The sequence below is a fragment of the Octopus bimaculoides genome, chromosome 11 (assembly GCF_046866305.1).
Source record: "Octopus bimaculoides isolate indiv1 chromosome 11, ASM4686630v1, whole genome shotgun sequence".
Classification (NCBI taxonomy): domain Eukaryota; kingdom Metazoa; phylum Mollusca; class Cephalopoda; order Octopoda; family Octopodidae; genus Octopus; species Octopus bimaculoides.
This window is the reverse complement of record NC_142938.1, coordinates 83,231,669-83,247,371: the sequence shown is the minus strand read 5'-3', so window position 1 is coordinate 83,247,371 and position 15,703 is coordinate 83,231,669. Positions and strand designations below refer to the sequence as shown.

At 35.0% G+C, this 15,703-nt stretch overlaps 1 protein-coding gene across 3 annotated transcripts in view; it reads right to left on the bottom strand.

Moving 5' to 3' along the window:
• Positions 1–15,703, bottom strand: part of LOC106878522 (copine-8) — a 149,936-nt gene that overhangs the window by 60,804 nt on the left and 73,429 nt on the right. For 2 of the 3 annotated variants that reach the window (XR_016243741.1, XM_014927751.3), the window contains exons 4-7: positions 14,209–14,248; positions 7,012–7,085; positions 3,364–3,395; positions 1,020–1,048 (exon numbers count right to left, since the gene is read on the bottom strand). Coding sequence is in view for 2 of the 3 variants with exons in the window: in XM_014927751.3 (XP_014783237.1) it covers positions 1,020–1,048; positions 3,364–3,395; positions 7,012–7,085; positions 14,209–14,248 (175 nt within the window). In the remaining variant the exon portion in view is untranslated. Of the gene's footprint in view, positions 1–1,019; positions 1,049–3,363; positions 3,396–5,328; positions 5,365–7,011; positions 7,086–14,208; positions 14,249–15,703 lie in introns of all 3 variants that reach the window. The other variant, XM_014927750.3, reaches the window with a different exon arrangement.

Below are 15,703 nucleotides of genomic sequence, written 5' to 3'. Positions count from 1 at the left end.
ATATAGACATATATATGTTTGTGTATATATATATGTATATATATATATATATATATATATATATATATATATATATATCAGGAGAATTGTATTTTTTTGTATGTTTTAATATTCTTAGCTTGAAATTTTCTACTCCGAATTGAAAGCAACAACTTTTGCTGAGAAAATTAAATGCTGCGATAAATATGTAAAAGAGAATTATTAAGAGAATTTTAAAAGGAAAGTATAAATAATTATTAGAATACCATCATAAAAGAAATCATGATCAGTCATTTAGCATGATCAAAAGAAATCATGATCGATCATTCAGTATGATCACTCATTTAGCATGATAAATCATTTAGCAAGGTATGTTTCTTTATGGTTAATGGCAGGAGGAGTAAAGAACTGTCTTCATTACATAGGTATGTGTCTGCATGCTTCGAGGTGTATGTACATAAATAAATATATATATATATATATATATATATATATATATGCATACACACACACACACACACACAGACACAGACACATATGTGTGTGTGTGTGTGTGTGTATGTGTATATATATATATATATATATATATATATATATATAAATTAAGTAAATGGAGTAATACGCATATGTTAAATGTTAAATGAATTTAACATATGCGTATTACACTATTTACTTAATTTTTATATTTACTCAAGAAGAAAACCCATCGTGGTCTCTGATGAAAGTTTCATTCTTTCTTTGTTATAAATTCATAATTACATTTAATGAATCAATCCAATACACAAATAACACACAAAACGAACTACTTGCACAATGTCCATAAATGAGAAGAGAAATGGTTGCATAAAACTTTAAACTCTTATAAGTGCCTACCTTTTAAGTGTGACAGTATTTTTGCCACAAAGAATCTTTTTTAATTTAAGAAACCAAAATAGAACTAAACAAAAAAGAAGCAAACAAAAGAAACAAAACAAAATACATATGGAAACATAAAAGTTAAAGAAAGATTCGGAAGAGATTAAAGTGATGTAGAAATTTACCTTGCAGATATTCACTTCTTCAGCTCGCACTGAAATAAATTTGAATCCAAGATAAGTACAGATGCTCTTGTGTGTTTATAAGTGGTAAATGTCATGTAATTGTGTGGTATAATAATAATAATAATAATGATAATAATAATAATAATAATAATAATAATAATAATAATAACAATAATAATAATAATAACAACAACAAAAATAATGGTAATGACTGTAACAACAATAGAAATAATATTAATATTGATAATTATAGTAATAATAACAACAATAATGATAACAATAGCAAAAAATGATGGCAATAATAGTAACAAAAACAACAATAGCAACAACAATAGTTATAATAATCTTAATGATTGTTGTTCAACATATATTTCTGCTTCGTAATTTGTGGAGGTTTAACTGTTATATTCAGTGATGTTAAAGATTGAGTCTAGAGAATGATTGTGTCTAAGGGAAAAAAAGAGAATGAGAGAGGAAGAGAGAGAGAGAGAGAAAGAAAGAGAGAGAGAGCGAGAGGAGGGGTAAAGGAGAGAAAGAGAGGGAGGGGGAAAGAGGGAGAGGGGGAAAGAGGGAGAGGGGAGAAGAAGTAAATGTGAGAATGAAAAAAGAAGAGGAGAGTGTGGGGAAGAGAGAGAGAGAGAGAGAGAGAGAGAGAGAGAGAGAGAGAGAGAGAGAGAGAGAGAGAGAGGGAGTGAGAGAAAGTAAATGTGTCTATGGAGAGGAAGAGAGAGTGAGAGGAGGGACAGGGTAGATGTTTCCTGCGTGTAATCTGCCAAGCTGCAGGACATGTTGATTATGTAAGATGTAAATAAATTGCACTGCAACCCGAGGTGTGTCAATGTGAAGACAGACATGTATACATACACACGTACATACATATGCAAACACACAAATACATACGCACACACACACACACACATATACAATGGGCTTCTGTACAGTTTCTATCTGCTAATCTCACTCACAAAGAATTGGTTAATTTAAGGTCAAAGTAGAAGGCACTTATCCAAACCATCACAATGTGGGATTGAACTTAAAGCCACATGGTTGTGAAGCAATGAGTCTGCCCTATAAGAACAGGCTTTGTTTCGATTCTGGGAAAATTACAGGTGTTTTAGTATTTTCGTAAATGCAGTTTTAAGCAGATTTCAGACTTCTTCCTACTCAAGGTATTCCATGGTTGAATTACAAGGACGAACGTTTAATTCAGTTGTAACTCATTTAATAAACAACAACAACAACAACAACAACAACAACAGCTACTACTACTGCTACTACTACTACTACTACTATCAATAATGTTAATAACAATGGTTTGAAATTTTGGCAAAAGGCAATTTTAGGGTCTGAGGGAAAATTGTTTATATTGACCCCAGTATTTAAGTGTTTAATTTCTCAACCTTGAAACGATGAAAGACAATGTTGACCTTAGCAGTTTTTGTACTCTGAAACTAATGAGTTGGAAGTAATAAGACCAGATAATAATAATAATGGTAATTATTATTTTGGCTTGGCTCAGGTTTGGTCTTATTCCTGGTATGGTTTATATGGTTAGTGGCTTACTACCTGTAACCTTAGGTATCCACAAATTTTCAGCATTCTCTCAAGTGCTTAGAACCCTCCTGATAATACTTGTTGTCCTTAAGAGACAAACTTTCTGTAAGAGCTCTACCGGGCATTCTATTTCAATCTCCCTCAACCACTTGTCCATATCTTGGCATGCTGTTCCCAATCTACCAATTATTACAGGCACGGCCTTTACTGTTCATATGCTCCAAATTCTTCCTATTTAAAATTTTAAGGGATTATATATTTTTTGTTTTTCTTCCTCTTTCTTTACGATCCTGGAATCAAACGGACATGATGGATCGATAAATAACCAACTTCGCTTTTCATTAACTATAATCGTTATGTCTGGTCTATTATTTTGTAACTTCTTATCCGTTTGAATAGGGAAATCCCGCAAAATCTTTCATTTCTCCAACTCCAGTACTCTTTCGACTCGATGATTGCACCATGTGTTCCAACTTCAAATCCCCGTTTCTGGCACATTTTCCAGTGTAAAACTTTTACAACCTGGTCCTGTCTCCATTTCTTATAGTCTTTCTGAGTCAACTTGGGGTATTCTTCCACAATGTGTGCCACTGCCTTGTTCCAAGTCGTACAGGCTCTGCATGTTTCTGATACATTCTCTCCATATATGTCCCCTGGCGATCAGACGTCGCACAGTATACAATACTGTTAGGTTGTTGATTGAAGATATTGTGTCTATTATTATTATTATTATTATTATTATTATTATTATTCATATAACCTATATTCTATATATTTAATAAGTACTTACAGATTATTTTTCCATTGTCAATTGCACTTCCTCTGAAAATTAGAATCGTTTTCATATTAGTGGCATAAATACATTTTAGTAAACATGAAATAAATTTCAGCTAAAAACATAAACTATAAAAACTTTATAACATTTAGTAAGCAACGGCGTGCACAGATACTGTTGACATGTTTTGAAAAACTCAAACATGAACATAGCGTTTTGCTGTTGGATTTCATCGCAAAGAACAACTTCTCCATATTGGCAATGTGGGTGAATACACGCATTCCAGGTGACATTAGTGAACTATCAGACACCAGTGTTTCTATATGGTTATCGCTCCTAAGTGACAAATATCACTTAGTCCTTTGGAGTTAGATGGGAACAACGGTTCATAACTATAGTAATCAATAGGCAAAACGTATGCTTATGTGTGTTCGTACCTGGAACGCAGGTATTCATGGGTCAGAATATTAATATACACATTCCAGCAGACCTGAATGCGAACATAGCTATTTGGTGTTGGATTTCGTCATGGAGAATGCCTTCTTTCTAGAGAATGTGTTCGTTTCAAATGATGTATTTGTGCCTATATCAGCAAATGTACTGTTCGTTGATTTCTGTATGTGACAACAGTTGTTCCTGTCTTCCAGCAAATGACCTGGTGGTGCCTATCACTGAGAAGGCACAACCATGCCAAAACACCGGTGTCTGACTATTCACTGTTACTTGGAATCGGTGTTTTGCTTACATAGAGCGTTAATAGGAAGGTGTCGTTCTCCTAGGCGAAATCTATAAAAACAAATTGCGTTCGAGTTTTGCAGAATGTGTTAAAAATGGACGAAAACACTATTGTTTCCATTCTCCACGTTTTGCATTTAACTAAGGAACAATTCCACAGAAGTGGGGGGAGGCCGCCCTATGAGGGGTATTCAGGGAAACCATAACTACTGTCACACGGATCACTAAGGCAAGCACACATTCTCGCATCCCCAGTGTACCGGCACGTGCTCAACGCAGACCAGTCCATTCGTACTATACTCTCCACTCAGTTTTCAATAGATGCAATGCAGAGTATTTTACATTCAGCTCTTAAATGCACTAAGAAAATTTTCATCATCATAATCATTATCACCACTACCACCAAAACCACGACCACCACCACCACCATCACTACAATCACCACCATAACCACCACCACCACCACCACCATGCATACAGGCAGGGACTATAATCGAGTGGAAACACCGTTTGAGAATTCCTTATACTGAATTCAGTTTCGGCAATTTCGTTGTCTCATCAGGCACATATATACCTACACACTTACACACACATGCGTACATGTATAAATATATACATGTATGCATGTGTGTGTGTATGTGTGTGTGAGCGTGTGTGTGTGTGTGTGTGAGTGCGTGTGTATGTTTGTGTCTCCATTTCTTAACATCGCGTGATTGCTGTATAAATGAGTCTCATTCTCATACATGCAACGGCATTGCGGCATTGCGGAAAACGTGTCTCGTTATAGGAAAATATGACGTTAGTTGGGAAGAGACTAGGGTTGGCGATAAAATGGGCATCCGGCTGTAGAAAATTTGCCTCAATGTAGTCCGTGAACGCTAGAGCGATGAAGATAATGATATATGCATGTATTCAGACAGATAATAAATGAATGCATAAACTTCACTCAGATTAAAATGGGAATAAATCATTTATTAAGAAGGAATTTGTATATTTTAATGCATCTCTTGAATACTTTCTCTCATTCTTCTATACACAAGGATACAATCTTTCCTCCTTCATCTCTCTCTGTCTCCATCTCTCCCCATCTCTCTCTCTCTTCCATATATATATATATATATGTTCATGTATAGACACTCAGACGTTTATTCCAAATTTTTATATATCTATCTTGACCATATATTTATATATATATATAATACATGTATATTAAACATATATCTATATATAATATGCTCTACGAACCTTATGCAGGCCAGTTTTGAGCGCTCTGCATCTCTGCTACAAAATAGAATATAGCGAGATAGATTTCTAGAAAGAAATATATTATAATACAGTATAATATGCAATATATATATATATATATATATATATATATATATATATATATATATATATATATATATATATATATATGTATGTATATATGTGTGTGTGTGTGTGTGTACGTGTGTGTATATGTAAGTATATATACGCACGAGGGGGTGCCCAAAAGAAACCGGAATTTTGCAATATTATTTTATTCACATAGTTTTGCATGTTAATACTTTTATCCCCTTCAAAGTATTCTCCATTTGAAGCAATGCATCGGTCCAGGCGCGTTTCCTCCTCTTTGAAGCAGTCCTGCAAATAATACTATCACAGGGATGTCTTTTAGCAGCCTCCGTCGTTGTTTTCTTCACTTGTTCTACATCTGCAAAACGTTTTCCATTAAGGAGATCTTTCAATCGGGGGATCAGAAAAAATTCACAGGGAGCACGATCGCGCAAACAGGGGAGGTGGGTAGGCGAGGTCAGGCCATTTTTGGAAAAAAGCTGTCTGCGCAGGTGCATTGTCGTGATGTAACCACCACTCTCTACTTTGTCACAGGTAGGGGCATTTACGTCTCACTGCACCTCGCAAATTCCCCAGAACTGCCAAGTTAAATGTCTAGTAAGTAGTTTGACCAGGAGGAACAAATTGTGTGTGGACAATTCCTTTCACATCGATGAAACAAATCAGTATCGTCTTGAGATTGGACTTCACGTGACGCTTCGTTTCTGGTTCGTAGCGGTAGCACCAGCTTTCGTCACCAGTGATAGCCTTCGGAAAAAGGTTCAAATCAACTTTCAGTTCACAACATGCATTCAATCGTGTTTTGATCTTTCGTGAGCAAGCGAGGCACAAATTTTGCTGCAACTCTTTTCATCCCCAATTCCTTGCTCAAAATTCATTGGTAGGAGGTCCAGGATACACTAGTCATATCAACAAGTTCGGTAACGGTCCTCCAAGATGAATTCATGAATTTTCATGATGTTTTCATTAGTTTGAGAGGTCGACGGTCGCCCTAAGTGAGGTTGATCTTCAAGCGACAAGTGACCATTCCTAAAGCATGAAAACCACTCGTAAACTTGTGTTTTGCACATGACATCATCCTTGTAAAGCTTTTTGAAGCATGACAACTGTTTCGGCCGCCTTTTACCCCGACAGAAACCAGAATTACCCGGAAACACGCTGTTCCATATTTTCAGCCATTGCAAATATCGACGAACAAGGGAGAAGCATTGCAAAACAAAGACGCACCACGTGACAGTTCGACCTCAGCAGACTGATGTCTGAGGATTGCATCAAGTGGCTTCTAGCGGCAGAAGCCCGAACTACAACTGGTTTGTCCCACAGAGAACTTTCCGGATACTTTTAGGTACCCCTTCGTGTGTGTGTGTGTGTGTGTGTGTGTGTGTGTGTGTGTGTGTGTGTGTATACACACACACACACATATATATATATATATACATACATATACATACATATATATATGCATATATATATGTACATATATATACATGTGTGCGTGTGCATATATATATACATATATATACACATATATATATGCAAGTTTATAATCAAATATTCAATACATATATATATATAAATAAAATGTATACTTACAGCAGTTTCGTTTCCAATTTGCTACCACATCCAACGATTTCTCCAAGGGTACATTCCAAATAACCAAGAAAATCCTTAAAAATACCAAAAAGTATTCTTCACACATCACAAAAATACTATGTTCTTAAAGATATTAAAAAATATCATCAATAAATAAAATTAATTCTTGCTTCAGCATTTCTAACTTTTATTTTCACAGCCAATGATAAAATTTGAAATTAGGTGATAAGCCACTAAAACCAACACAATATTTTACTGAATTAGAATGTTTCATTAATTAAAATTAAGGAGATATAATTACAAAATAATGATTTTTCTTGATTAGAAAAAGAAATGATATGTCAATGCTGTCCTCATTATTACCACCATCATCATCATCATGACGTCAGCAAAAAAGAGGCGTCATGTTTTCAACATGTCCAAAGGTTACTCACTTCCTTACAAATTTCAGAGTCTCCTGATGTTGTTTTCTACGCTAGCGGTACTAGTGAAGCACTCATGTCCTTGGCACGACCAAAAGGGCCTCATGACTCCTCACCTTTGGTCATTCACCAGCATCTTTACAAGCTGGAAAACAACAATGAAGGATGTGTCTGGCAGTGAGATGAGTGATGGGGGGGGGGAAGAGTGATGAAGGACGAGTGAGGAGTGGGGTGATGGGAGTATCAGTGAAAGGTATTAACTTTTCGGAAATATCCCTCTATATTCAGACTGAGAACAGATGGTGCAAAATGGCACTATTATTCTTATTTACAGAATTATTAAGATCGGCACTGCTTAACAAAACTATTCGCAGTATATATATGGTCTTCCACATATTGTCCGTCTATAAAATTCAATTCATGTTGGTCGGCCCGGGGCTATAATAGAAAACTATAGTCAAAAGTGACGCGCAGCTGAACTGAACTGAAAACTAGGTTATTTCAAAGCGAGTTTCTTAGCCACATACCTGCAATACATACATACATACATGTGTGTGTGTGTGTGTGTGTGTGTGTGTGTGTGTGTGTGTGTGTGTGTGTGTGTGTGTGTGTGTGTGTGTGTATATATATATATATATATATATATATATATATATATACATTGCGAGAAATAGGAGTTAAAATACTCTTAATGCTGTACGAAGAGCGCAGATATGCATCATACACACAAGCTGACAGGGGATATGTGTGTATGCATATCTGCATGCTTTCTACAGCATTAAGAGTATTTTAACTCTTATTTCTAGCAATGTATGTGCTTCGGCACCCTTAGTCACACTTAGTGACGATTGAATGTTTCTTTTATATCACATTACGCCTAGCAGTTTATAATAATTTCTTGTATATATATATATATATATATATATATATATATATATATATATATATATATATATAGGTTATGAGAGGGAATGATGTCAGTAATACCCAAAGGTAATGATGAGTAAGTGCAATGGATAGACTATAGTTAAACTCCAGGTTCGGTGATTATGCGGACAGTTCTAAAATCTTCACAGCCTTGGTTTTTTTTATCTCATTCTGAAAAACAATTATATATATATATATATATATATATATATATATATATATATTAAAAACGTAAAATTAAAACAGAACACAAAGGATTCCGCGGTACACGTGTTTCAAGCTTTATATACAAACAGTCGTTGCATCATTATATGAGTATATAATTGATAGATAGGATGGTTTAAAGCTATCTTCAGCTGCAAATATATTCCGTTACAAGATTACATCACAAAGAAGAAATCACAAAGACAAAAAATAAAAGAAAGAAAAAAGAGAGAGAAACAGGAGAGAGAAAAAGGGGAAGTCCACTTGGTATTTTCCATTATAATATCCATTGTAATATGCTTATCCCTTAAGTTGATACATTTACATAAAAGTTCATCGGAATTCAGAAATCTGTCCATATTGTGCCACAATTCAGGGTAGAGTGAATGATAAATATATATAACAAGCGTATATGAGATAGAAGGAGAGGATAAAAAAAGAAAGAAGCTGGAGGTTAAAACAATATAAAATACAAAAAAAAAAACAATATAAAATACACAAATAATAATACAAAAATAATAGAAGTCAAATCGGGGGTAATATAAGAAAAAAATACGGATAATAAAGTAAGATGCATATAAGAGATTTAGTAGGGTTGAAATAAGGTAATAAAGGGGGGGGGGGAGGAAATTGGATAAAGAAATAGAAGAAATAGAAAAATATAAAAAAATAGAAGAAATAAAATGAAATAACCGAAGTAAAGAGAAAGAGGAATAAGAAAAAACCTAAAAATAGAAAAAAGAGATAGATTATATATCCGAAGAAGAAGCACACACTAAAAGTTAAAACAGCAATGGTACGTGGTCTGATTAATAAATATCTGGACTGTTACCATAGCAATGAAGCTAAAGCACGTGCGAAGCCGCTTGGAACAAATTGACTTTAAACTCTGCAGTGCACGTGCACTAAGTTTTAACGTTCAAGGTCACTTGTGCTATTTATAGCAGTTCTTGGACGTCACGTGTGTAACGTGTGTTCGTCGCATTGACCATGACGGAGAACGGTGAACAGAAAATCTACATTATATTTTTGCCAAAGGCTTGGCGATACCTGCTCAATATGCTACGCAAAGTTTCCAAAATGTTTTCATCGTTTGAGGAGATGTTATGCAGCTGAAACCCAAGTGTCCTTTTGGTCAGCTGAAAGTAGTTTTCGCACAAACTTGGCAGACACATGTTTCATACCCAAATCTTCAGCAATAAAAGACTGAATTGAACCGTAACTATACAGCACGTCCTCTGATAACTCACAAATGGTGATTCGACGATTTCCCCACACAGTTGCACGGACATCTGCGATATTTTTCTCAGTTCTGCTGGTTGCGTGCCTCCCAGAACGTTCGTCAATATCGACATCTTTTCGGCTATCTTGGAAACGTTTGAACCACTCGTACACATGTGTGCGGCTCACACATTCCTCTCCATACACTTTCTGCAACTTTACATTGGTCTCTGAGCAGGTATCGCCATGGCTATTTTCTCCGTGATGGTTAATGCGACGATCACACGTTTCGCGCCATACTTCTAAACACTGTTGTAGACTGGGGGAGTGACCTAAAATGTTAAAACTAGATGGATATTGGTAAATGAGAAACTGCTTGCTTTTAAGACTGTATTAAATTTATTAGCTGAAGTTCTCAGAAATATACGAATATGATGTAAATATATTTGCTCGTGGCAATTAATAATATCGTGATTACCTTAAATCAGTAATTCACATCAATAGAATATAAGAAATATAATCGATAAGATGAATACGTTTACTGAGTGCGTAGAGTTTAGCATGCAAAATTGAAAATTAATGGAATTATCATATCATAGTAAATACATGTACACATTTAAACACACACACACACACACACACACACACACACACACACACACACACACACACACACACACACACACACACACACCCATACACACACACATGCACAACATTCCTCCACATATATAGTCTGGCTGACTGTCTGTATATCTGTTTGTGTTTCTGACTGTCTGTTCGTCTGTCTGTCTTTCTGATTGTCTGTTCGTCTGTCTAACAGCTCTGTCTAGTGCTTGGATTAGTCCAGATACTTGAGAAAATTCGACGCTTCAACGCTTCCAGAATGAACATATCAAAGTATCATGTATTTGAGTTGATGATAATATCTACTTGATTTATTATTGATTCAGCTTGGACACCCCATTGCATAATGCATATTATTATATCAACCAATCGCTGAGTCTTTGAAATAGCCGTAAAGAGTTATAACTCTGGCAAATATATTTATGGTACGTTCATGAAACATCTTTTATAAATGATATTATGCTTTTTATACGTGCTTGTCCAACATTTATATATATATATATATATATATATATATATATATATATATATATATATATATATATATCAGGTCATCCCATAAGTTCTATCCGAATTTTGAATAAAGAAAACAAGTGATCAAATGTTATATTTAATTGAAATTTAATTATCAATGTACTTTCCCTGATTATCTATGACTTTCTTCCATCTATTTACAAGCTTTTTAATCCCGTCAATGTAAAACCTTGGTTTCAAAGCGAAGAACTCTGAAATGTCACTTTCGACCTCCTGGCTTGCGAAAGTTATGTCCTCCAAATGATTCTGTAAACCACGAAACAAATGGTTGTCTGAAGAGGAATTTTTTCCCAACCAAACTCTTCGATCTTCTGTGTTGTGATATTTGAAGTGTGGGGTCACGCATTGTCCTGATGAAAGATCACTCCTTTTCGATTCACTAAAGCGGGTCTTTTTTTCTTCAAAGCTTGGTTCAAACGCTCTAATTACTGACAGCAGTTTTGAGCATTGATTGTTGCATTAGGTGGTAACAATTTAAGGTGAATTACTCCTTTGCAATCCCAACAAATAGAGAGAAGACCCTTTTTCTCATAAAGTTCCCTTCTCGGTTGTGGTTGAGCCTTTTCCTTTTTACCAAGCCACTGTTTATGACGTTTAACATTTCGATTGAAGATACATTTTTCGTCACCAGTCACAAGTCTATCCAAAAAGGATGAAATGAGTTCGCGAGAATGGAGAGAAGAGCAGATGACAACTCGGGATTTGCGGTTGCTTTCGGACAATTCATGAGTCACCCATTTTTCAAGTTTAGGAACCTTTCCAAGTTGTTGAAGATGACGATGAACAGTTGTATGGTTTGAACTAAGCTTTATTGATTGCCAATTCTTCAACTGATAATGCAGGATTTTCTTCAAGTAATGCCTCAAGGAGCTTATCATCAAACTCAACTGGACGTCCTGTTCGATCTTCATCTTCAAGGCTGAAATCTCCACTTCTGAACTTTGCAAACCATCTTCTGCAAGTTCTTTCATTCAAGCATTCTTTCCCATAAACTGAGAGTATGTTTCGAGTCCCTTCACCTTCGGAGTTTCCTTTTTTGTACTCATAAAGCATTATGTGCCTTAAATGCTCTTTGGATACTTTCATGTTATAAAGGGTTTTAATCAAAGAAATTTGAATTCTATAATTCTGTAAAATGATATTTAATTAGTTTAAATGTACACAAATGCATAAAAATAATTTTAAATTCCATTAGACATCCTAAAATACTATTAAATTTCATTCAACTTTAAAAAAGGTAAAACCGGACAGAACTTATGGGATGAGCTGATCTCATGAGAGATCTTTTATCGGTTATGGCACAAAGCACCCAGTTAAATTGATAATTAAATTCAGAGGGTGGAGCGTATCAGTGACTTTATGCCCATCAGTCATCTGGCTCTGGGTGACCCTTTTTCTCGATGACCAAAAACATACCCCTTAATAAATTTACTTCCCACTTACTGTGAAACGCCCCCTTTGTCTCTTAGCCACCCTTGCCTTTCGTACATATTTCCAACTTCACAGTTACGAAGCATTTTGTCAGATGATGCCTTCTTTGCTCAACCAATACTGACCATTTTGTAAGAATATGCATAAATCTAGTTATGTAACACTCTGAATGCGACGTTTAGGTATTTCTTACCTGTAATCTAATGCGATTACCTGATCGATTCCTCTGTATGTATAAAGCATCGATACATACATACGTTCATAAATACATACATAAATATGTATATGCACGCGTACATATTTATATATACATGTAAATGCATAATATCTATGCACACTATGCACACACATATATACATATAACATTCATAATCTATACACACATACACACATAATTACACGTGTGTGTGTATATATATATATTTAGTTAGATAAATAGATATTTGTGTATGAGTACATGAGTGTGTGCGTGCGTGAGTACAGTTCCAGTTTGTAATTCAAACTTCAACGTACTCAATAGCGTATATTCAACTAATTGATTATGTTCAATAGAGTTCTGTTGAAATGAATTATCGATTTTTTGCATATAAGGTTATCGGTTTATGTAACATTAACTGCCTTGGGTGAACATATTTACATCGTTTTGGTACATTTCTTAGAACTTTAAGTAAATTTAGCAGTGTAATTAAGAGCAAGTAGTTTCACAATAATTTTCTTCGTCTAGAACTACATCCTACCCTCTCACCCCAGTTTACATATATGACAATATACTTCTGCACAAAGCAAACAGAGAAGCAATTATATCTGACCTACAGCTCGTTGACAGGTCTTCCACACACAATTCTTCTGATATCAATGCGACTTGGCAGTGGATGGAGGATGTAGTTAACCAATTTGAACTTAAACAACGCTCCAACGCAAGTAGTGAAGAGATGCGGGAAGAAGATGACAAAACAGAGCAAGAATCCTCATCAAGAAAATAAAAGATTGAAAATAAACAAGAAAAACAAGAAAAATTAAAGGCTAGCTTTGTGATTAAGAAGTGCTGTTGGAAATGACGTGGTTCCGCGTTCGGTTTCGTTGTGTAGTTATTTGGGCGAAGTCTATTCTACAATATGCCCCCGGTCTGATCAATGGCTGCAAGTGAATTTGATTGGCAGAAAACCGACTAGAATCTCACTGTTGGTGGTGTGTTTCAGTGCACACACACACACACACACACACACACACACACACACCTACCCCCCACACGTATACATACACACGCACATGTATGTATATATGTATATATATATATATATATAATGTAAGTACACACATAGATATGTATATATATATTTGTGTGTGTGTTTCAGGCATTCGACTGCGGCCATGCTGGAGTACCGCTTTTAGTCGAACAAATTGACCCCAGGACTTATTCTTTTTAAGTCTAGTCCTTATTCTTTCGGGCCCTCTTACAGAACCTCTAAGTAGCGGGAACGTAAACACACCAACATCGGTTGTCAAAGCGATGGTGGGGAGATAAACCCAAAAACACGCGGCCATGCATATATATATATGTGTGTGTATGTACATACATATAGATGTGTATATATAATAATAATGATAATAATAATGATAATAATGATAACAATAATAACAACAACAACAACAACACAGAAAATGATTTTCACAACGTCATAGTAACTATCAGCTACGAAAGAGTCATAGTGGAATGATGAGTTACTGAAAATGACCTAAGGCAAACTCCAAAGCGTTCTAGGTTTTTGACAAAAGACAAACAGAGCACCAATGTCGAACGAAGAAGAAAAAATATCTGAACATTACAAACCTGTTGATCCAAAGAACCGTTTGCAGAATCTACATCATATCTAAACGAAAAGAAAACATAATAGTAGTAGTAGTAGTAGTAGTAGTAATAGTAGCGATAATAATAATAATAATAATAATAATAATAATAATAATAGAGACAAAATTAAAAGAAGAGTGCCATTTGCTATCTTGTGAACAATATTTCGACATCTCGCGTGTCTTCCACTGGTTCAAAAAATAAATTTGTCAATCTACTTCATTTTGGTTAATATAGAAAGGATTGAGGTAACTCCTCCTGAAGATATAGAGTCAAAATTAAAAGAAGAGTGCCATTTGCTATCTTGTGAACAATATTTCGACATCTCGCGTGTCTTCCACTGGTTCAAAAAATAAATTTGTCAATCTACTTCATTTTGGTTAATATAGAAAGGATTGAGGTAACTCCTCCTGAAGATATAGAGTCAAAATTAAAAGAAGAGTGCCATTTGCTATCTTGTGAACAATATTTCGACATCTCGCGTGTCTTCCACTGGTTCAAAAAATAAATTTGTCAATCTACTTCATTTTGGTTAATATAGAAAGGATTGAGGTAACTCCTCCTGAAGATATAGAGTCAAAATTAAAAGAAGAGTGCCATTTGCTATCTTGTGAACAATATTTCGACATCTCGCGTGTCTTCCACTGGTTCAAAAAATAAATTTGTCAATCTACTTCATTTTGGTTAATATAGAAAGGATTGAGGTAACTCCTCCTGAAGATATAGAGTCAAAATTAAAAGAAGAGTGCCATTTGCTATCTTGTGAACAATATTTCGACATCTCGCGTGTCTTCCACTGGTTCAAAAAATAAATTTGTCAATCTACTTCATTTTGGTTAATATAGAAAGGATTGAGGTAACTCCTCCTGAATATATAGAGTCAAAATTAAAAGAAGAGTGCCATTTGCTATCTTGTGAACAATATTTCGACATCTTGTGTGTCTTCCACTGGTTCAAAAAATAAATTTGTCAATCTACTTCATTTTGGTTAATATAGAAAGGATTGAGGTAACTCCTCCTGAAGATATAGAGTCAAAATTAAAAGAAGAGTGCCATTTGCTATCTTGTGAACAATATTTCGACATCTCGCGTGTCTTCCACTGGTTCAAAAAATAAATTTGTCAATCTACTTCATTTTGGTTAATATAGAAAGGATTGAGGTAACTCCTCCTGAAGATATAGAGTCAAAATTAAAAGAAGAGTGCCATTTGCTATCTTGTGAACAATATTTCGACATCTCGCGTGTCTTCCACTGGTTCAAAAAATAAATTTGTCAATCTACTTCATTTTGGTTAATATAGAAAGGATTGAGGTAACTCCTCCTGAATATATAGAGTCAAAATTAAAAGAAGAGTGCCATTTGCTATCTTGTGAACAATATTTCGACATCTTGTGTGTCTTCCACTGGTTCAAAAAATAAATTTGTCAATCTACTTCATTTTGGTTAATATAGAAAGGATTGAGGTAACTCCTCCTG